Source organism: Lampetra fluviatilis, chromosome 1, assembly GCF_964198595.1.
Source record: "Lampetra fluviatilis chromosome 1, kcLamFluv1.1, whole genome shotgun sequence".
Taxonomy (NCBI): Eukaryota; Metazoa; Chordata; class Hyperoartia; order Petromyzontiformes; family Petromyzontidae; genus Lampetra; species Lampetra fluviatilis.
The window spans coordinates 11,151,545-11,175,966 of record NC_136275.1 but is presented as its reverse complement, the minus strand read 5'-3'; the positions used below and the strand labels follow the sequence as shown (position 1 = coordinate 11,175,966).

The window sequence follows — 24,422 nt, the reverse complement described above, 5'->3', positions numbered from 1 at the left end:
GTTGTGTGGCACCTTTCAAGTCTTTAAGAAATATAGTGTTCCGTGTGCATTATGGATATCCATTTTATGAAGTTTTAACAAAGATATTAGATAGTATTGTTGCACTTTGCATTGCATAGCTTAGTATTCATATGTAGCAAACGTATTAACTTATGAGCCAGGCCTCCAGTCCCATTGCAGGTTCCACCATTCCTTGTGGCCATCATTAGAAGGCACTACATTAAGTAGCACTTAAGGTGATTCTTGAAGAACAGAGCACGGATCGTGCGGCCGTGAGCTTCCTTGGCATGGCGAAAGTGGTTGTACTTGGCTGCGTTTCCCGTCTTGGGAGCGTGGTCGATGGAGATGTCGCTGCACGTCCCCACTCTGAGCTTTCCCAGACCATCGATAAAAAATTCTGTTCAGCAAACCCAGGGAAGACAACACGCAAGTGTTTCGGTGATAAGAGTGGTGACATGGCCCAGCGATTAGCGCTCACCTTATGTACGTATGCATGTTGAACTTCTTTTGCACCGTACATAGCCAACCGTGCTAATCAGAGGTGCACGGGTAGGACAACGAGCTATCCACAAAAAGCAGTTCTAAAAAAAGTACTGTGGGTGTATCAACCATAAAATATGCACCGTCTGCTTCACATTGGATGGTACAGGTCCACTGAAGTCATTAGAATTGAGTTGAGTAGGCTAATATTCAGTATGCCAATATCTAATGGCGTTATGTTCCAGATGTTTTCAAAGTAGGAAAATTACCTGCAAAATATGGAGTACAATTACACTAACACAATAATCGCCCCCTACTTGCAGACCGTGTGCAGGCCAGGTGCTAGGTCCGCTTGTGCCCACAGTGACTGATGTAAGTATCTTTTCACGTGTAGAGCACTCTTGAGATGCGTCGGCGTTAAGCCGCTATATCGAACACAAATAATTATATTATTATGGTCTATGCCAGCGGTCCCCAAACTTTTTGGCACCAGGGACCGGTTTCGTGGAAGACAAACGTCTCCAGCGACATTTGTTTTTTAGTCATTTTGGCTAAGGTTAGCTTGTGGGCTTTCCAAAACTGTGATTGAGACGTGCGCAGTGCGCGAAAGAGGCGCGGACGGAAGTGGTAAATAAAATCATGGGCGGGCCACGCGCGGACTCACCGCTCACCTCCTGCTGCTGTGCGGCCCGGTTCCTAACAGGCCACGGACCGGCACTGGTCCGCGGCCCGGGGGTTCGGGACTCCTGGTCTATGCAATCGGTTATAGTGCTCAGGTGCTCCCAGTCACATGTCCACTTCCTGGTAAATTACTGGTTCACAGGCAAACCGATTCATAATATAGATTTTTGGGTTAGATCGCGTAAATATATAAATGTGTCATTAAAAGCCGCCACCATCCGGCACAGCCAACTAGTAAGGGTTGTCACGTAAACAGAACATGCCAATTCGTCACGAGTACAGCACACCGGTGTGTTGGAGAGCCAAGCCACAACATTTACAATCTGAGTACGACGTTTCGCCAGTAATTACAACTAGCTTCACCAGGTGACAGCCAAATTTGCGCGATTTAACCCAAAAACCTTTATTATGGATAATATTGGTCGCGAAAGCCTACGTGTAAAACAAAGAAAATCGATTGCTTTATTTTATGTTAGCCACTGATTGCAGCAGTACTTAATGAATGAGGCAATTCATTAATTAACCCGTAAAGTAGCCTTTGTTGTTCCCTGTCCCCCCTCCTTCCTGCTTCTCACTCAGGGTGGGTCTTGATGTAGCTATTAACTCACTCATTGCCTCGACATAGAGAAATACAGATTCCAGCAGAATACTCGGTCACAAAGCTTGAGGTGTAGTGTTTAAAATAATATAATATTTTAGTTCGATGATAGGTAAACAGACACACGAGTTTGTATAATCAATTATGAACAATACCATTCCATACATTGATGAAATGGAATTGCAGATCAGCATATCTCGGTGGATTTCACGTGGATGAAACGTCGATATTCCAAAGCAGAGAACGTGAACCGTGAGCATTCGTGAGCGCCAGTTGCTCACCACTTTCCACGTACCCGTGTGACCGATGCGACTGAACTGGGGGTCGAAGCTGACTCTCCGCATGTTCTCGGTGCGGGCCAGGAAGAAGTTCACCACCACGTCCACCAGCGTACAGGATGGGAAGCCGTCCAGTTTGTGGTAAGAGCCCGAATGGCGGTACAAGCAGTCTCCGTCCGAGCCTCCAGGTACCACCGTGAGCTTGTGCTGAAAGGCGTTCTTGCCCACAACGCCACCCACCTTCCAGACAGAAAAAAACCCCACGATTATTAACACAAATAGCATGTGCATTTTACGTTGCAACCCTTCACACATCATTGGGAGTCGAAGCGGACGCACCACATCCAGGGAAGTCTTCTCCAGCACCTCCACCATGCGCTCCAGCTTCGTATTCTCCGAGAAGAGGAAGTCGTCATCCACCCACAGCAGGTACTTGGTCATCACCTGGGAGATGGCGAGGTTCCTGCCAGCAAACCAGCCCTGCACATAGGACCGCAGAGTGGAAGCTTTAAGAGACAATGTTTGACACTGCTTATTGAATAGGATTTGTAAGGGAAATAATAAAATAATAAAAATAATAAATTTGCTTATTGAAAGACAATTTTGCATGTGCATTTTGGTCCTATGATTCTACGCTAAAAAAAGATGCGGCTCTGCAATTTCCTGCTCACGCCACTGCTGGTAGAAGGACCTCCACTAGATGCAGCTTTATAAAGACCCTGTATGAGGTGTTGTTTCTACTATTCTATGCTGGTCAGCCAACTTGGAAAAAGTGGGAGTACCCACTCGTTACCCCACCGCACGTGACCTGCTGATCGACTGTGGTGTACCCATTTATACTGCTGGGTAGACCGAGGTGGAGGTATAAAAGTATTTTTCTTAAGTCCAGTTTTTCAACTACTAAGCCAGGAGATGGTGCCGGGGGCCTCTGGTTTGCAAGTCCAGTTTTTTTTTACAATAACTCCACATCAGCATCCATACCTTGGTTGAGTTATGTATGCCACACATCAGGAACTTTGGAGTAGGGGTTGATTTGTATGAACTTTAAACATCTATTTATGTTCCAGTTTACAAATGAGAGCGACCGCGTGTTTATAATTATAATTGGTTGCTTACCTTCCCATAAGGCATGATGTACTGGTCCACGCCTGGCTCATGGAGCACCTCGATGTGCTCAGAGTCATCCGCCACTATGATGTTCATGTCTGGGTAGAATCTCCGGATGCTGGCGATGAGCCCCTTCAGCTTGTCATAGCGCAAGAACGTCTTAGTCACCACCGTCACCAGGTTGCTGATTTTACCATCTGCCAGGCCAGAAAAATAGTTCCATAAATCCCAGCCCTGATTACGTATTTATAACGTTATATGCACGAGCATGGTAACACGTGCTTTAATGCTGGTTGTAACAAGGATACTGAGTAATTCATGCTCAATCATAGTAATGTTTCCTTCACAATAAATCTCACCAGGACCCGGGTCGTAGAGCCAGGGCAAGCTCTGGTGCGCTACGACGATCGGTATCTCAGCTCTGTGTTTCCCGCTCTCCAGCTGCACTGTGGACAGAGAGACCGGGAAGGAGAGCAGCGATCCAGTCAGCGGAGCGCGCCGGCACGCGCGGTCCACAGTGCCGTGGTTGGACGTTCACGCAGGGCGTGTGTCGCTTCTCGCCGTACCCATCTCGGAGGTGCCCGGCTGGTACACCGTGTTGGTGTACGTGACTGTGCGCAGCTGCAGGTTGAGGTTCTCCAGGTGGGGGCTGCTCAGAGAGAGGCGCGACTCGCCTGACCCCTCTGCCGTCACCCCTCCCACTTCCGCCACCGTGTTCAGCACCCCCAGCTTCGCGGACAGCGTCACCTGGGTGGGGCAGACACCATTAAAAACTAAAATTAAACTATTTCGATTTTACCAGGTAGAGCCCACTGAGCAATGTAGCTTTTTTCCCCGCAGCGACTTGACCACAAATTATAGCTTAATTAAGTGGCTTATCACGTGGAAATGTATAGCAGCCAAATACTCTAACGCATGTTTCTCAATGTGGAGGGAATTACCGGAGGACTCAGATAAAAATCCACGTGACCACAGGGAGAACATTCAAAATCCAAACATACAGGTGTCAGAGTCTGGATCGATCCCACGACGTCCTGTATACCAGGCGAGGTAGTTAACATATCGCCACCGGGGCGCCCAGCATTGTGTTGACAACCTTGGTGGTCACCTAGCACAGATGCAGCTCGCTTTGCACATTTTTTAAACAATGGAAAAGCAAGACTTATCAATGTGGCCAGGTGGATCGTTGAGCTGATGCCATTTCTTTTATCAGCATACTTAATAATTTACTTACTGTACTGGATATTAGATGTCAGTAAAATAAACATGTTGCTGACCTAAGTGTGTTAATATCCATGCACTCTGGATATCTACCACATGCATAATATTAACTCAGAATTTGACAAACATCAGCTCATCATCATCTTAAGCAATTAACTATTCACTGCTGGATAGAGTCTACAAAATGAAATTGACCTGATGTTCACATAAAACCACCACAGATTGTCAGAGATGTCTTTGTACAAGCATAACCATCGTGAAAACAAGACGTGAGATTCAGTGAAACTTTATTTGGTAAAAACATAATTTTAATAGTAATTACACCATCAATTAATGCAGTAACACAACATGGATAGTTTGTAATGGTTATTATTTATACAAATTTAAAATTACATATCAGCTATTTACAAAACAATACTATTGAGCCCCAAAGTATGATATTGATGCATGTGTAGTGACAGGGTGCCATCTGTTGACCATGAAGGATAACTACGGGTATGGGTGCGCTATATAACAGCCAACCATAAGGGGGACGTAACTAGGCCAAGGGTCTAGAAGGGGGCGTGGCCAGAGGCGGGGCTTGGCCACGCTGAGGAGAATATAAGAGGGAGGTAACCGGAGGTTCGGGGCTGTCGTGGGGGTTCGGGTTCTGGCTGCCGTCGCTGTCTTCACCATCATTTCTTCATCGTCGTCCGGCCGTATAGCCGATCCGCTGTACGGTCCCCATCGTCGTCGTTGCTGTATTAGTCAGCCAGCTATATACTGTAGTTAGACGTCGGCGATGTGGCTGTATGAGTGGGTTAGCTATACGTAGCCCAGTGTATATGTTACTCAGTGACTCTGCCTGTAAAGTGTGAGAAATCAACAAGGAGCTCTCTACAAGTCGTGTCTCGGAAGTCGCTCATTACACATGTACTGACCTTGTATATTTCTCTTTCTTTTGCATACAAACTTAACCCTATGGAAAAGAAGATAAAAGACAATTAATCAAGTAAATGTCATAAATCATTCATCGTGCTTGTAATTGTACAATTCAAAGTGAAATTTTCACATTTCAGTGTGGAATTATAGATTGACGATAGTTATGGATGAACCATCACTTCAGTTTGAAGAATTGCCATTGACCCAATTTTTGCGAAAAAGGCAGATAAGTTTTATAGATAAATCGAAATGTCATTAACTAATGGGGCAACATTATTATTCATTTATCAGATGACCTATCCGAATGTTATATAAATGGATAGGATATAAATTAACATCCAAATTAATTATGCCTTTCAAAAAAGTTATGATAAACCTCCGTGTTGCTGCTCCACATTTCTGGCATATATTTGCTACTCATCCACAGCGTGGTTCTCTCTTTCACTCCCCCATGGATCCGGTACATTGCAGCTTTCTTTTGGTTCCTGGCATGAGTCTCTTGGAAAGCGACAATATCTATGATGGTGTGATGAAATTTAAAATATTAGGTGAATTATAAAATAAATTTATTGTTGCAGGGAAGAAAATATAATTGGAATATAAGACCTGTTTACAAATTATTTTACCTGAAGATAACCCCAAAGAGGGAAATTGCAAATCATAAAAATGTACTCGTCAAAAGAGTCAACATAGGGTGATGTAATTGCCAACAAGAGGTGATGATTTACCTCAACCACATTAAGAGAGGGAGGGGTAGAATGTGTTTTGATGTATACTGTATATAAATATGAAATGACGACTTGACACACTTCTCTTGAGATGGCACTTTATTGAAGACACATTAAGTTAACATCAGGCAAAGATCCCACAGCAACAGCCCCGAGTCTCCCACGCATCTTTCTTAAATACCAACCGAGGCCACGCCCCCCTTCCCGAACCTTTTCGCTGACTCTGGACGCTCGCTCTACTGGCAGACTCTACCGACCTCTTCCGTCACCTGACCACGCTCCCTTCTCGATCATTCCTGTAGCCACCAGTCCCTTTGTACTCACAACTAACTCCCCTGTCATTACCTCTCGTGGCCACTAGTCCACTCACACCACATGTAGACTCTACTGTCATTACATCTATATGAGATGAAGCTTTGCAGAGGAAAAATATCCAAGGCATCTCGGTTGTCAGTCCCTAGTTAAATGTGCAACTGTCTAAAACAGATAAGGTGATGGTGTGAAAAGAAAGACCTTGCCACTATCAGGAAAAATATACTCTCTGATTGTGTAACATTTGGGGGAAAAACATACATGTAACAGTGGCAGTACTATAACATTGGGAACACCCCCCTCAAGAGGGTAATTTCACCTCCTCTTCTATGCTAGCGAAGGCAACTTGGTAGAGCTGGGTCTACCCACACTTTACTCTATTAAAATGTGGCCGGCTGATCAACTGTGGTGTACAGTGCTCACTTAAACTGCACTCTTGTGCCCAAGGTGAGATTTAGTGTGTAAAAGTACTTATGCGTAACAGGTTTTATTCAGGTACTCCGATTTCCTCCCACATGAAGCAAAACTATTATTTAAGAGGAATTTGCCAAACATCCCAAACAGGGCCCTCCCGAAAGAGTCTTGAGACTCAATGAAGCTCTCTTGGATGAATGATATACGTTACATAATTAAGGCAGCTTGGGAAGGCCTTAACCAAGCAGTAGATCGAATATGTTTGATGATGATAGCTATTGTTATGGAAGTATATGATTATAGACCTGTACAGCGGTTGGAGGTTTCCATGAAACGATACCAGTGCTCCATACCTCTTACCCGGTATGAGGATGGTCTGCATTGGCGGCGCCTGCAGCCCCTGGGTCGGGTAAGAGAGCGGCGAGTTGGGACGAGCCACCAGGATCTTCTTCAGAACAGGATCCTGCCTGTGGGGTAAAAACCGTACCTCCTTTTTTGCACAGTTGCTGAGCACGGACACCAAGGCATAACATTTAACGTGGCCAGCAACAAACTCTACGACCACATATTCTTAGGTCTTTCGGTAAAGTCACTTAGATAGGTTAAAAGAAAATAACAAAAAATAACCCAAAACTACGGCGGTTTTTTTTCTTTCCTGAAGACGACCGCTTGTGTTGCGATCGAAACGTCGTAGTTTTTTGTTATTTTATATTATTTTATTTTAACCTATTGACGTGACTTTACCGAAAAACCCAAGAATATCAATTCCTGTAGTCATGAAAGCTTTAAGTCAAGGTAGTATATTCCAAACACAGTGATGTATTCACTCAACTCTACCTGTGGCAACCCACAGGCTGTTTTTTTTAATGATGGCAGTGAATGGCAAGTAATATTGCTGAAATTCTTGAAAAATTTATCAAGTTCTGGAAGGATGTTGGGAAAAGAGGTCAAGAAGTCAGAAAGAGAAAAAAGGCCACTATATGCCTTCAAAAAGTGAAATGAAGAAGAAAGCCCAAACCAGACAAAATGGAGTGGTACGAAACAAATACGTGCCATTTGGCAGAAGAACAAAGAAGACGATTTTGGAGGGTGTCACATCGTAGCATGCCTCTGTAAGAATTCTTGCATTTCCTTCTGTCTCCTCTGGCGTGTGTCCTTCACTTCGGATGGCGAGAACCCTTTCTCTAGCTGTAGGGCGTTCCGGCCCACACAGGAGCACGAACCAGAGGTCAGCAGCCTGCACACCACCAACACGATGCCATTACCCACCTGGGACACGATGACCGATTCCCACATTTACTTGTCTCAATATAACCAGTACACCAAAGGATAGTGGTGGCCCATTGTACCAGTTTGCTAGTACAACACACTCCATCTCCTTGTTTCCAGATCCACGAGACTTGCACGTGGTTTGTTGATTAACATTTACAATAAATTGAGAAAATAGCAATGTGTCATCAGTGCTGGCCCACTGTCACCAGACAAATTATCAGAATGGATTCTATTATCTGGTGGAAGAAGTTCTGTAGAGGCTACAATCCAATTGTTAATGTCATCCACTCTACACGTGTTATGTGAAACTATAAAACCCAAGGTGGAGTTTATCACGCCACTAAACTGGGACCATGACCGCCCTGACCATACAAACTTTTTTTTCTCAAACCCACACATGTTACGTTTAAACGGTGCATTGCCTCAATAGATTATTGCAAGCCCCTCCTCAACAGTGTAGCCAGCACCACTCCACCAAAGTTTGTATTCACCAGCAGTTACCTAGAATGATGCTGCACATTCGGGTGGTGTCCCTATCGGGAGGGAACCTCGGGCAGCCACCCCACCCACACAACACTTGTTATATATAGATCGCTCACACTCACCGCTGCACATTCGGCTTGAGCTGGTAGTGGACTTGCGTGTCGTGAGGGAACAACTGAGTGTGGTCCGAGAGGTTTATCGGGAACGACTGCTCGTACAACCGTTGCCCGGTAAATTCCAGGGACTTCACTGTCGGGATCTTGGCAAGGTAAATGTGCTTGTTCACACTCGGCACGGAGAAGAAGATGACAGACAGCAGTGCCACGACAGTGAGCATGCTCAAGAGCGTGAGCTTCTTCATGCTACACGTGGAGGGGTAAAACAAGGATAAGGATCATATGACAGGCTATACAAAAGCGGTCATTTACATTATTCAGAAATACAACGAAATGAATTATGGTACATGGTTTATTTTTTATTTTAAGGCAGTATTATTGGCTGCGTTGTTTGTTAATTGTGATTATGCACCGCTACCAGCGCGGTATCACAATACATCGTATTATTCATAAATAGGAGTGAGCCTTTTAAGCACCTGTGTCTTTTGTCAGGGAGACCTGGAAAGCAATCCACATGCTAATATACACCAGCTGTCCATACAATAATGGTAAATATTCCACATCTTTATGTCAAGGGCGAGATTATCAACCGAACAACTGTGTGACTTCCCCACAGAGTGGACTGAGTCAACCACCAACCAGGATGAGTCACATAAACTTCGGAGTCACCTGGCCGACATTTTACTTCTGGAGACTGAGGGTGGAGGGCCGATCTCATTTTGTGTCTCACGGCTCACTGAGATTGGATCAATGGGTTTTATTTGACACGAGAGGTTGAGAACTTGAGACTGGAGAGAATCCGGTTGAGCAGGTGTTTGAGAGTGAACAATAACTGCTAATGCATCGTAACTTTATGCTTTCTTTATTGTTTACTTCCCACTAAATGTAAGCGTTTGAGGCAAGTGGATATTTGTGGTCGTGCTTGGAAAGGAAGTGTTCATTTTCCCCTTTGGCTATGAGTGCCTCTCTCTACAATTAACTGCCTCTCTTGTAGTTTTTCAACAGCGTCTTGAGATGTAGTCACGTTAAAACGCTACAGTATATGAATCCATACTGTATTTTAGTTATTTACCGTGTATTTGAATGCACCGATGAGCATGGGGAAGAATGGTCCAATTACCCACACGGCGTGGGAAGGCCATAATCCAGCAATGGATTTACAAAAAATGACTGCTACGCATGTACATGTAACATGCGGAAATTTGTGCTCAATAATAATTTGTATTGCGTTTTACTACTGAGACGTTTTCCTTTGAGTTCGTATTTGATATGAATTTAACTTTAGCATTTTAAATGATGAAAACATTTTAAATTTGTCAACATTTAATGTTGATATATATTTTGTGTGGTTTGTCCAGCGTTTTGGGGACCTGTTTGCATGAATGACGCTATATTAAACTAAACTATCATCATTCTGATGCATCGGGATTTTAATATTAGATTTGAAGTTTTCGTGACTGCAAGGGTCCATACTCTTTGGTTTTTCGGTAAAGTCACGTAGGTGAAAAAGAAAATAAAAATAAATTAAATCACGACATTTCGGAGGCAACACAAGCTTCCGTCTTCAGGTGGCACCGTCACAACTTGATACAGCAATTTTGTTGTGACGGTGCCACCTGAAAACGGAAGCTTGTGTTGCCTCCGAAACGTCGTGATTTAATACATTTTTATTTTCTTTTTCATCTACGTGACTTTACCGAAAAAACCAAAGAGTAGGGATTTTAATACTTTGCAGTCTGTGTTATTGGTATTTTTTATGTGTAGTCGTTAATTAACATTTCCCCATAGTGGTTAATGCATATGAGCGTGGAATGAGAATTATATAAAACGAGTACAAATGGTCACGTTCGCCTTCAAACACGATAACAGGCACTCAAAACGCGTTGCGTTAAGTTACACGCTGGATTCACTCGTACCGCAGCTCACCGAAATAACAATTTGAAGTGAAAACGAAATAAGTCACGTAAACTTTTTTTGGAAAAGCGACTCGATAAAATGTTCGATAAAAAAGTGTCAATGTGGCAGAATATAAGTGTACAGCTAATCACGTCACGATTCGTCTGTTGCAATTTCAACGATTAAAACTACGTTAACTGCACACCTTCCGAAAAGTATTATTTCGTTAAAACTTAAATTTACTTTAGGTTCTGTATGTATGCAGATGACTTATAAGTTCAGGGACAGTTATTACAAAACGGATTTATTTAGTGTTGAATGATTAAATATTGTATTCAACAGATAACTATAGCGTAACGAATTTCAATTGACACTTGTACACCAATTAAAGAACTTATCTCCTAAGCAATTCGCGATGGAGCAATGAATGCAGCTCCCATAGAGGTCCTACGTGGATTACACATTCCAGGGATGACAAGAGATCGGCTGACGACGGCTTGGCCTTCATCCAGCAGTGGATTGACTATGGTTGATGATGATGACGATAATACTAAAAGTCAAAGGCAACTTATCTACCAGCTCTGGCAAGCGATGGAGCGACGTTAATCTATTGGTGTTGAAGCAGTGATATAAATTCCTCATTCCCATGGCCTGGAGCCATTCCATCTATATATTCTTCTTTAAACATAATAACGATTTCACAGATGTATGTATGCTGAACTTATTTCACACCATACGTAGCCAACCAGTACCGTACATCAAATATATAATATTAGTTTACATTTAGATGTTATCCTAAATTGTAATAATAAGTTATACCCACTTACCTTGATGGTGATGTCCAAAGGATAAAAAGTGCGATAACCTAGAATGTCTACCTTTTATGTGATGCAACACGGATGTACATAAAATATATGTGTCTCAGCGGGGGGGGGGGGGGCAAGGTGCAAAGAGTGGGATAGGTGCATTGTGAAGAAAGATGGGGGTCGAAGGGACGGGGAGTGGGTGCGGGGGGTAGCTGAGTGGGTGAGGGATAAGAGAGGCAAAGGGCAGTGGATTTGAGCTTTGGAAGGGCACGTTGGGTGAGTAGTGAACCCGTTCTGCCATAGCTTCGGGACGTCTGGCATGAAATAATCTCCACAAATCCGAACCTTACCGTTTTCTGTCTAATCACACAGGCATACAGGTAGATGAACATAAAGTAGTGAGTTTAACACGCAGCCCTGGGAAAGACAATGCAGGCATGTCTCGCTTAACGAGCGAGACACGATCCGCGAAAATTGCTCGTTACGCAAAAACATTTTTAAACGTTTATCGCTTTTCTCTTTGACTCCCACTTACCACACACGAAGAACCAGTGCGTGCAGGTGCCTGTCCTCAGTGTCTGCAAATAATTAACACCGCCACCCACCCCACCGCTTCCCCTACCCTAAATGTCAATAAACGATCAATAACCGGTTACCGATTTGCTTTACTCGTCTTAAACTTTTAAAAAAAGTCGGCCATCAGTGGTATTTAACAATTGGTCAAGGTTTTACATTACTATTGGCATAGGTTAGTCTACTGGTGACTTATCACAAAGTGGTACGATTTTTATTGATTATGAGCGAAGTCATTAACAGTAAGAGGAAATGATTGGTGCCACTGTGATAGCGATTGTATCTTACAACATTGTACATTGTAATGCCACGACGCATACGTGGTCAGCGCAATTCCTTCTCGTACCTTCGACACCCTCCGAATTACAAGCTGCACTTTTCCCTCCTGAATTTAACAGCAAAAGTTGGATGTGCGTCTTCTCGCCCGGTGTGTATGTGACCCTATTTGCATAACTTTATTGACGCCGGGCACAAGTTGGAAGCGTCTTATAACGCAGAAAAATACGGTAAAGGAAGAACCACATTCGGTGAAATTAACAGTGTAATAGACCGTACACTAGTGATTATGAGCACTGTCTCACCCTTAATTGAGGAAAGTTGACGTCTTCAGGTGAAAAAATACAGCAGGCGGACTGCTGTATTTTTTCACCTGAAGACGATTGCTTGTGTTGCGATCGAAACGTCGTGATTTATTTTTTCTTTTTCTATCTACGTGACTTTACCGAAAGACCCAAACAGTATGAATTCCTGCAGTCACGAAAGCTTTAAGTCAAAATTGAATCATTATAAGGTGACGTCATCCAAATGGACCCCCCCCATTAATAATAATTAGCGGCTGACGTCACTCCACAAGGGGGGGCGAGGCGCCTCCTCCCCCCTCCTCGGCGTCAACTTACAACCCTCACTACAAAGGCAGAACCCTCGCCTCACGTGATCTCCGTAACGCTGTTGAGACATCAAAGTAAAAGAACATCATGATGAACAACGGATTATAACCTTGAAATGAAATAGGTCTGTGTCACCACGCCCTCACAAATTGCACACGTATTTGTGCAATGAATATCACGTCGCGGTCTGCTTTTCGCTTGCAAGTTTTAGATTTACTGCAATCCACCCGTCCTTGGACGGGCAAAAGGCTAGTCAGTAATATTTGTCCATTCTATAAACTACAGAATCAGTTTGGACAATTATTCTCTTTTACGAGGGTAACTACGAAACCATAAAATAAATTCTACAAGCAACAATCCGTCCCGAGAAATGAGTATTATCATATTTAATTTAAAATGCACCAATGTTCACACTGCGTGACTTTAAAAGTGTATATGTAAAGTGCAGCACCAGACACACCTGTACATGATATTTACTTTGAAGTGAATTGTTTTAGCCTGTTGAGTGCTTGGATCGTGTTTGATGAAGGCATTATGATTAAAAATGTCATTCTTAAAGAAGGGCACACAATGATTGGGCTAACATGGCCCGCAAAATCTCTTCACCACCCACATGCAGCGTTACCGCAGTATTAAACCCACAATGAGGTCAAGGAAAACTCGTCCATTTACAACGTGACCTTTACACATGGTATATATATAGAAAAGTAAAAATAGGTATCTACAATAATTTTGCCACCCAAGATATATAGCTCCGTGTTTAGATATGATGAACAACAGAAACAATTAAAAGTGTGTTTTTCGGAATAATGGAAAGAACCGGAAAGAGAGGAAGACCTCACAGAGAATGGCTTAACACATATTGGTGACGGAAATATACGTACTACTTGAGCATTTTGGCATAATAAAGAGGAAAATGGAAACAAATGACGAAATGTGCAGTGGACACCTACGATCTATCTGCCCATAGATCGTGATGATGATTAGATGTATCGACTTTAAAGTCATAATTTTATCCACTGCTGGATAAAGGCCTCCTCGCATCGTTTCCATCCCTCACAGTTCTGTATCTCACTTCTGCACATGGTCTGATCCGTTGGGCATGTTCTCTCCTTTGCCTGCCATTCCATTACTAGTCTTATCCATCATCCATTATTCCATATGGTTGAATTTTCTGCCCCTAAGCCCATGTACTCTTCTAAAGTCAACAAGTTGACATTGCTTATCAATGGTGGAAGTGGGGAACTTCGGTGCTTGTTGCCACTCCCGCTCCCAAGGTATTTTTCTTTCATCTTCATTTACTTTACATTTCGGTTGTTTTTTTCTTTTTTATTACTTCTTAAGTTACCAGTTGTTATTCTTATAATGTTGTATTTTTATTTTTTATGTTTAATCACCATTCAGCTCCGTGGCCTTCCTTTAGTATTGGCATATGCAGCCTGCTCTTGTCTCAAGGCATCCAGATATGTACAATTATACATATGTAGTGGTAATGATGGAGACTCAGTCTTCTCTGGAGGCAACACGTTTATTTATAACTATAACGGTAACACAAGGTCCCTGACACAAAGGGGTATTGGCGCTATTCACCCGATACCCTGGGGAGGTATAGCCTCCGGGCTAGTGTGTCCTAATCACTGGGACCACTTACTCTATATATGTATTGGTTTAACGCGCGCCAAGGGGGGTAATTGTAAACACGTGTGGGCTGGGAACAGTGGGGTCGTACCGGGACAGGCTGGTGTTGCTGGGGGACAACGGAGGAGATGGAGACGGCCCGTTAGGCAATTATGGATGCAGGGCAGTAATTGGCCGGTTGTTGTTGTCAGGGACAGGGTGGCGCCTCTAAGTCTGGGAATGGGGACAGGTGGCGCCGGGGCGCGGGGTGTTAGGGGGGACGCCAGTAATTAATTGGAAATTAATAGGGACGGGCATAAATACAGGAGAGTCAGAGTGAGACGGGGAGTTGTGCTGGAAGCTGGACGGAGTCGGTCGGAGCAGAAGAAGAAGAGTAGCAGTGGAGTAAAAGAAAAAGTGTAGGGTAGCAGTGGAGTAGAAGAAGAAGTGTAAAGTAGCAGTGGAGTAGAAGTGTAGAGTAGCAGTGGAGTAGAAGTGTAGAGTAGCAGTGGAGTGGTAGAAAAAGTATAGGGTAGCAGTAGAGACGGAGAAGCTGAACGAGAGAGATAGTCGGAGTGAGACGGAGAAGCCGAGAGAGAGCGACAGTTGGAGTGAGACGGAGAAGCCGAGAGAGAGCGACAGTTGGAGTGAGACGGAGAAGCCGAGAGAGAGCGACAGTTGGAGTGAGACGGAGAAGCCGAGAGAGAGCGACAGTTGGAGTGAGACGGAGAAGCCGAGAGAGAGCGACGGCTGGAGTGGGATGGAGAAGCAGAGAGGGGAATCGTGAGAGACGGAGAGAGAGAGGGAGGAACGGAGCGAGCGAGGCCAGCGGAGCACGGCGAGCGAGCGGAGAACGTGCTGGAGAATGGTGGCGAAATGTGCTGTGTTTGGTAAAATAAAGTGACGACAGAAAAGGAAGAAGTTGTCCGCATAAAGTTCAGCACTACATATATATCAACCCTCCGGCTAGAGGGACCTAGGGGAGGCTAGCTGACCCGACCCAGCCAAGGACCTCGGGTCCCGGCCACTGGCCCACTCGGTCCCGGCCCTTAGAAGGAGGTCGGGGTCCCGGGGATTCCCAGGGTCCGACCACTGGCCCACTCAGTCCCGGCCCTTAGAAGGACGTCGGGTCCGGGGCTTCCCAGGGTCGTAGTCTAAGCTGGCTCTTCAGTCTTAAGCTTGACGACTGGAAACCCCGTTCAGGGGCCCGCCTTACATACAGCTCCCAGGGTCACTCCGCCCCTGGCCACGCCTACTCTCTGGAACCTTCTGGAGGGACCTGAACTATTGTGTAATCGCCCAGCCCCCACTGGGGGCCTGGGGTGTGTACCTCCAGTTGTATATCCACAATAGCTACGAAACATTGTCTACATTTTCTAAATTACTCAAGATGTGCCAAATAACTTATCAACAGTGTACAATCACAAATGACAGGAGTTCTAAACAATTTTGTATGATCTCGTAATATAAGTAAACTAATTTTGTAATTCAGCATCATAATCAATAAACGATATTTACTTTAAATCAATCTCCATGTTGCTCTAAACATCATCAGAAGGCATTTGTTAGGTTCTGTAATACACAAGGTAATTCTTAAAGAAGAGGGCTCGCATCATACAACTGCGAGCTTCCTTGGCGTGGTGGTATCTGTTGTACTGTACCATGTTTCCCTTCTTGGGGGCGTGGTCGATGGAGATGTCTCTGCACGTCCCCACTATCAGCTTCCCCAGGCCATCGATAAAAAACTGTTCAGCAACCGCCAAAAGGAGAAAACACTGAAGTTCAGTGTTGAGAGCGCAGGATGGTGACATCATCCACCAGTAGAGTGTGCGTCGCTTGTTTACAAATGTTTGAGTCTGGCGGACCCCTGGTTATTGCTGTGGGTGTATAGTAATGATATACTGTGTATGCGCCATCTGCTTCCCAGTGAATGTTAAATATCCCAGTAGGCCATTGTGTATTGATGTCATGGTGCAATATTTTTCATGTTAAAAAATGCCAATTCTTATTACAAACAGCAATCATCGCCCCATACTGGCAGACCATTTATTTGCAGGTCAGGCGGAAAGTTACCTTGTGAAAACAGGGTCAGCTACCACTAGGGGTGCCATTTGAAATGTTTGAGATGAGATGTGATTAAGTAGTACTTCGAATGCAATGCACACTGAAGACGTTCGGCATAAAGGGTTCTATATCAAAACACCATTATATTCGTTATTACTATGGACTATGTAGCAAGTTATATGGCCTTCATATTCTTTGGTTCTTTCGGTAAAGTCACGTAGATAGAAGAAAAATAATAAGAAAAATAAAGTGAATAAAAATAAAATAAAAATTATAAAAATAATACAAAACAAAAAAACACTAATGTAGACTGTAGCCTGGTTCTTAATCTATGTAGACTGTAACCAGGCTACAGTCTACATTATAGACTGCCAGTACACTCACCCAGCTTAATAACCATTGCTACAGCCTACATTATAGACTGCCAGTACACTCACCAACCTTAATAACCAGGCTACAGTCTACATGAGTGTTTTTTTGTTTTTAATTATTTTTATTTTATTTTTTATTTTTATTCACTTTTTTCCCTTCTATCTACGTGACTTTACCAAAAGAACCATAGAATATGAATTCCTGCAGTCACGAAAGTTTTAAGTTAAAATGTAAGTTATATGGCCCTTGTGCTTCCAGCCACATGTTCACTTTATGATAAATTATTGGTTAATATGGAATCCTATTTTATATGATGTACCCGCTGTTTAGACTTTGCTGTATTCTGCATTATAATGAACAAATCAGAGAATGAATGACTAAAAAAGTAAATGAGCCTTGTGTTTTTTTCCCTATACCCCCTTCCTCTTCCTGCTTCTGTCTCATGGTGGGACTGACTGTAGCTATGACATCATTGCAGAGCCATATAGAAATGCAGATGTGAGAAAAAACATTTCACAATTGTAAAAATCCAGACAGTACAATTATACAAGTAAGATACAGACACCCAACTGGAAAAGCAATACATTTCGCGATTGAGAAAAAATCAATCAAAAGAATATTCAGGCATAGTCAGTACAAAAATCATAAAGACCAAGAAAACAAGGATTAAAAGACCCAACAAAAAACTATGCTAGGTACAAGCAGAACACTGAGGGTCCTGAATCATTCGTTGTAACATTTAAAATAATACGCACGTTTTATTCTGTGATAAACAGAAATATTAGTTTTTATCAACGAAGAAAAATCACATCTTATACATTGATTAAATAGTATTCATGATCATCATATCTCAGTAATTCTTACATGAAGGCAACATTAACATTCCACAGCAGTGAACTTGAATAGACACTGACCACTCGTGAATGTTAGTTCACCAGAGTGTACGTACCGGGGTGACCGATGCGACTAAACTGAGGGTCGAAACTGACGCTGCGCATGTCCTCGGTGCGTGCCAGGAAGAAGTTCACCACCATGTCTACCAGTGAACAGGTCGCGAAGCCGTCCAGTCGACGGTAAGTGCTCATCTTGCGGTACAAGCAGTCTCCATCCGAGTCTCCAGGCACCACCTTGAACACGTGCTGAAAGGCGTTCTGGCTCAAAACGCCAGACCTGTTCTTCACCTGACGGCTGCTTGCGTTGTGGCCGAAACGTCGTGAGAATTATTTTATTATGTTTAATTTGTATTATTTTATTACTTCCCTTCTACGTAACTTTACCGAAAGAACCAAGAAGATGAACGCCACCCACCTTGCCAACGCAGTAAAAAAATAACATAAAGGTCATGTGCATATGATCCTGTGACCCTTCACACATCACTGTGAGTCGAAGCAAACGCACCACATCCAGGGAATTCTTCTCCAGCACCTCCACCATGCGCTCCAGCTTCGTTTTCTCCGAGAAGAGGAAGTCGTCATCCACCCTCAGCAGGTACTTGGTCATCACCTGGGAGATGGCGAGGTTCCTGCCAGCAAACCAGCCCTGCACATAGGACCGCAGAGTGGAAGCTTTAAGAGACGATGTTTGACACTGATTATTGAATGGGATTTTTCTATTGTGTGAATTGTGCTAATCTCCATGAACTTGGCAATAAAACAATTGATAGGGTCAGTCCTGCGATTATTGCTCGCTCATGCCACAGCTGGTAGAAAAGCCTCCACTACAGGGAGCTCGAAATGGTATTTTCTCTTGTTGGTCATAATATCAGCTCATCATACATATGTAGAGGTGTTACGGAGGTCTTAACAAACACACTGGGCGTGGTTATGCCCGTACGCCGAGAGGCGCTTACATCGACGTCCGCACCGTTCAGCCTGGGGGGCTGACACGGAGCTGGGATCCCCCACGGCCCCACCCCTCAGTGGGGGGAGTTGCTATATAAGGCGGTGAGCCGGAGGGCTCGGGGTTCAGTGTTCAGCCTTAACCAGTGAAGCAAGAAGACCTGCTAGATAGGCCCTGGGACTCCCCTGGCTCGCTGTCCTTCTCAGCACCGACCAGGGCAAGCCAGTGGCATGGCCCCGAGAGCCCAGAGCCGATGCTGTGCACCATAAACGGTCTGGGGACTCAGGGTGCCGTAATCCCAGCTTAACCAGGGCTGGGTTAGCTAGCCTCCCCTAGCCCGGTAGTGGAGGACCTAGGAATAGGCTAGCTGTGACATAGAGTGTGGATCTCCCAGTTAGACGGGTGAAGGGGCCGATACCCCTTCAAGTGTTGTACATCTCGGCCTGTTATGTACTTTGTGCTTAATAAATAAGTGTGCCTCCAACTACGTCGTCCAAGTCTCCTGGAACCTACTACAACTGGCGTCAGAAGTGGTCTTCTAAGGATGGAAGTTTTAAACTTATCTTCTTTTTTCTCTCTCTCTGACTACTTGTTCTCTCTGCCTGTGTCCTCTCTTTGGAATGTTCACACTTAAATTCTAACTTAGCAATCTTTGAAATACGTAATCAACCAGGCTATGCGTTAATTGTGTGTTGACCGACCCTCTGTGTTGTATTACATTACATTTCGATATTTTACTAGGTTATTTAATTTTAGTGTGTCCTTCTCCTGATTTTCAAGCTTGCTTGCCGTGTCATCGCACTTGCAGCACCACGTTTTGTTGTCCACTCATTGATATGCTAATTTTTTTCTCTAACCCCCCTCTCTCTCTCTGCGTCCGCCCTCCTCTGTCTATTTAAGGCCACCCCACAGAGACGACCACCTCTCTCTGTTACCTGTGTTGCTCTCTCTATGTATCTTGGTGATATCTGTCTGCTAATATGTCTGTCTATAGTTTTCTGGTTAGATTTTATGTCGCTATTTCATTATACCTGATGATGATTGCTTGTGTTGCAATCGAAACGTCGTATTCTATTATTTAATTTAATTTATTATTTTATCTTTAGACGTGACTTAACCGAAAGAACCAAATAATAATTCCTGCAGTCACGAAAGTTCTAAAATTAAGATCCATCTCAGAGGTGCCCGGCTGGTACACTGTGTTTGTGTACGTGACTGTGCGCAGCTGCAGGTTAAGGTTCTCCAGGTGGGGGCTGCTCAGGGAAAGGCGCGACTCGCCCAGCCCCTCTAATGTCACCTCTTCCACCTCCGCCACCGTGTCCAGCACGCCCAGCTTCGCGGACAGTGTCACCTGGGGTGGACAGAGAAGCGTTGTCTCAGAAACACTGAAACAAAAACCCAGAAATTGGTGCAGCTCCGCTTGAAAAATGTATAACAAACTCAAATAGATAATTCTAGATTTGAAGCTTTCGTGACTACAAGAATTCATACTCTTAGGTTTTTTCGGTAAAGTCACGTAGGTAAAAAGAAATAATAATAATAATAATAAAATAATAGAAAAAATATAATAGAAATAAAATTATAAATCACGACGTTTCGGAGGCAACACAAGTCTCCGTCATCAGGTGGGACCGTCACAGCTATATTTACTGTATCAAGTGAAGCAAAATTCCAAGAGACAAGCTCTTAAATACAAGTTAAGGGGGAGGAGGGGAGGGTCTTATCTGAATGTGGTAGCCAATGAATGGAACGTGTTGGGGGGGGGTGGGCGGGGCTGAAAGAGAACAATAGGTGCACATGTTGTCGTTTTACCCGGTGTTGGTTGACAATTCAAATACAAAAAGAAGAGTACTATTAAACGCTGGGGATGTCAACACTCGGTAAAGTAGAATAGTACCTGTCAAATAAGATGATCCAAATATGTGTAGTTAAATCTTTTTTGTATGGTTAATAACATCTTTCCAATGATTACTCAGTTTGTACCCATCATCACGGTTAAAGTTATGTCTGTGTTTGTATATCTGGATGGCTTCGTGTACAAACCTTTGATGGTAGCCAGAACGTTTTCAGAGCACCTTGGTCTCGGAAAAGACAATATCATGAGAGCCCACAGCGTTGTAGTAATGATCGGCAATGGCGGAAGACTCAAGCGGAATCATCATGGATCATTCATCTCATGCCATTCCTTGCATTAGCATACTTGCTGAACTCGGTATCATATTCCATTGAAATAAGCAGGTTTTCTGACGTATGTGTGGTATTTCTCCACAAATCCCGGTTATTTCTCACGCATAAAAATAATTAGAACGATTATAATCGCTGATAATTATCAGTCACTGCTAGATGAAGTCTAGAAATTGGACATAGAAGGGTCCAAATCAATGAGTTAAAAATTAAATTGACTCGATTCTCATTCGATTCTCAAGGGGAAGGGGCGGCTTGGAGAGAAGACGAAGTTCGAGCATCAAGAACCGAAGCCCGGGCATAAAAATAGTGTTGGTGTCCACAATAAAGGCTCTTAGTAAAATAAGGACGTGTGTCGGAGTTACCACATATGTACTGACCGTGTATATGTCTCTTTTATCTGCATACAAACTTAAACCTGCGGAATACAAGATGATAAAAATACACACAATGACAAAAGTTAGTATGATTAATAATTGACTGTGATTGAAATAATGCTATTTAAGATGAAATGTATGTTCACATTGTGTCCTGCAATTTATGAAATCTCGGTTTGACACTGATGTACTGCCTTTTTAAATCCTTTATATTAAGTTCGCTTGCTTGCTTGCTTGCGTGCTTGCTTGCGTGCTTGCTTGCTTGCTTACGACCCTGCAAATCTTTCGGTCGTTTTTGAACCCACTTCCCGTGATCTAATCGAGCTGACATTTTCCACACAGACTCGTTGTGCGAGACAATTAATGTTCGTGGAAAAAAATTCCCAAAATTTTACACTTTTTAGGCAAAGTTTTTTTTATTTTACATATATTCAAATAGAACTCATTCATGGCTTTGGCTGAACGTCACAGTGTAAGAGCCCAGAGCGTAACCCCTCCACAGGCCGTGGCGGAGTAGCGCAGTTGGTAGCGCCCTCGCTTCCCATGCCAAAGGTCGCAGGATCGATCCCCGCGTCCTCCACAGGCGAATATATTTTTAAATCCTTTATATTAAGTTCGCTGCCACGCATATAAAGGATTTATAGTGAAAAACTTTGTTTTTACGGGTTATACTTATTTATTCTTTAATTCTCATGACTAGAAGTGTGTCTGCTTCTCAGATATATACAATTTTGGCAGTCAGAACCCAGGACTAAGTACAATATGCTACATTTCTCTGATGTGAGGAAAGGATCTTTTTGGTGTGACATTACTCTTATAAAGCAGTTTCCCAATTGTTCAGATAATACAGGAATCCATGGAAGAGTACAAAAGCCGTACATTGTTTGTTAGTTGAAGTTGCTGTTGTTGTTGGCTCTGGATTCAAATGGCTTGCCAAACCGGCAATGAATATCTAAAACTAGAATCAAGTTTGGATTATTTATTCACAAAACGTCAACTTTTCTTTACAAACGTCTCTTGAATATAGTATTTAATTTAAATTCAGCCATTACAATAGCAAAATAATAATTTGCTAATTAAAAAGCTTGTACAAGTGACAACTTGATTTGTTTGTCTATGTCGGTGGTTTAGGGTTAACCAAATAATTGTGGTGGGTCAGCTCGGTTTTTGGGGTTATCGGTTCTAAAAGGTCACCTGGAGATACTCCAAAAGTCCCAAACCCAATATTCTTTGAAAGGAAGTCCATGAGCTCAGACAAACCAAACAGCCATCGATGAACACAAAAAATAGTCCAGTCACAGCTTGGTTTTCTCGATATTTATTCTCAACCTCGGCTCCTGAATTGTCACTATCCGAATGTAAATATTACATTATTAAGGCGGCTTGGGGAGGCTTTCATCGAGCATTAAATTGAACACAGTGGACGATGATAATTATCAGGTAATTGTATAATCACGTAAACCTTCTTCATGTTTCCATGAAATGATTTGCAGTGTTTCGTGCCTCTCACCCGGTATAAGGATGGTCTGTGTTGGCGGCACTTGCAGTCCCTGCGTCGGGTAGGAGAGCGGCGAGTTGGGACAAGCCACCAGGATCTTCTTCAGATCAGGATCCTGCCTGTGGGAAAAAAAAAATGTTTTACAGAATTGCTGAGAATAGGTTCAAAGGAACAAAATGCTGTGGCCTGCAACACACAGCAGTATAAGTGTTGCATTTGACGAGCGTGAATACATTTCTTGATTTCAGTAAGTTGATAAGAGCTTGGGAAAAGAGACAACAGCAGGAAATTCCACAAAGGAGTAGTGCGAGGAAAAATGGAGAAATAGAAGTGGTCTCACCTCCAGGATGGTGATTGAACACAATATATGGATTAAATAAAACAGCCAATCTCGTAGACCGAGTATTCAACATGGGAGGAGATATTAATAAGCGAAGTTCATGGGAACAGTAACCATGGTAGTAGTGATAAAAGAGTGAAAATGAGGTGACTGACCACTGGTGAGTGCAGTGTATTAGTGAGTGCTGGATCATCAATCAACCTGACTACTTTATATTAAATTGCTCCACCCCAGAATGGCAACAGTACAGGGGCGGCATGTTTGCATAGGCGAACTAGGTGGTCGCCTATGGCACCAAGTTAAGAGGGGCGCCAAATTCGAGTAAAAAAATACAAATAAAATAACGAATGCCATTTTTTTAATTCCCGTGTGGGTACAGAGGGAATATTATAATTAATTTCTCAACATTTCTGAGAATGTATTGGTTGATCAGACGGACAAACCGAATAATTATTCCTCTATTTAAAAATATACACTTAAAAAACATTAAACTGAAAATAAGGGCAAAATGTATACCAGTTTACCAAAAACCTCAGCCTAGATCTGCCCTCGGGGTTTGGGGGTGGGGGCGCCGATTACATGTTTCGCCTAGAGCGCCTGTCAGCTAGTCTAGGGCCGCCCCTGCAACAGTATTACGTTTTGACCAGTGACTTGAATTGCAACATTTAAAAAACAGAGCTATAAAATAGACAGGGGATAGATATATTTGAGTAGCCACATTAGTGCAGCAGTGGGCTGGCAATCTTTATGGGTTTCATTTCATAAACCCCCCACACTGGTGTTAGACATACCAAACACGCAGAGCTATTCAGCATAGCCGCAAAAAACTTACACAGTCTAATGAAATTGAAATGATAGCCATTATTTTGTTCATGTTTGTACAACAAAAGGCCGATGTTGCCACACCTCACCATCACTCTCTTCCTTCTAGCTGTTGTAGTTGACACTTCAGACTTGTTTGAAAGCGAGGAAAACTTGCACGCTTTTTGTACAGTATGAGGGAATGTTGCTATATTTAATCCCAATTGAGTAATTTGCAGATATTTTTTCAGCATTGGGATGTTTCTCCAATACCAGTTATATTGTGTGCTTTTCTAATCGTGGAAGAAAACCACAGAACTCAGAGAAAACACATGCAGGAAAGCAGGAGAACATACAAAATCTACGCAGAAAGGTGCCCGAGCTGGGAATTGAACCCAGGATCTCCTTGCTGTGAGGCACAGGTGTTACCACTGTGGCACCCACAGTTTGTTTTTATGATGATAGTGTACAAATTATTTAAAAGTGATTAAATTAACTTATTAACTTCCAGTGACGTCATGCCGGAGTAAGCTTCTCTTTCGAGTGACCTCACCAAC

The 24,422-nt window shown here is 43.2% G+C and overlaps 2 protein-coding genes across 2 annotated transcripts; both read right to left on the bottom strand.

The window, feature by feature from the left end:
- Positions 1 to 215: 215 nt before the first annotated feature.
- LOC144936499 (beta-1,4 N-acetylgalactosaminyltransferase 1-like) lies at positions 216 to 8,856 on the bottom strand. Its single transcript, XM_078863616.1, has 10 exons — positions 8,618 to 8,856; positions 7,849 to 7,977; positions 7,101 to 7,207; positions 5,286 to 5,323; positions 3,711 to 3,891; positions 3,504 to 3,590; positions 3,154 to 3,341; positions 2,377 to 2,517; positions 2,055 to 2,277; positions 216 to 397 (listed from the first exon to the last, which is right to left on the bottom strand). Exons 1-10 carry the CDS (start codon positions 8,854 to 8,856, stop codon positions 216 to 218), a joined length of 1,515 nt encoding a protein of 504 aa, XP_078719742.1.
- Positions 8,857 to 15,955: 7,099 nt separating this feature from the next.
- Positions 15,956 to 23,323, bottom strand: LOC144936492 (beta-1,4 N-acetylgalactosaminyltransferase 1-like). The gene is made up of 6 exons (XM_078863602.1): positions 23,313 to 23,323; positions 22,768 to 22,843; positions 19,882 to 20,016; positions 18,223 to 18,365; positions 17,762 to 17,996; positions 15,956 to 16,135 (listed from the first exon to the last, which is right to left on the bottom strand). The coding sequence occupies exons 1-6, from the start codon at positions 23,321 to 23,323 to the stop codon at positions 15,956 to 15,958; spliced, it is 780 nt and encodes a 259-aa protein (XP_078719728.1).
- Between the last annotated feature and the right edge of the window lie 1,099 nt (positions 23,324 to 24,422).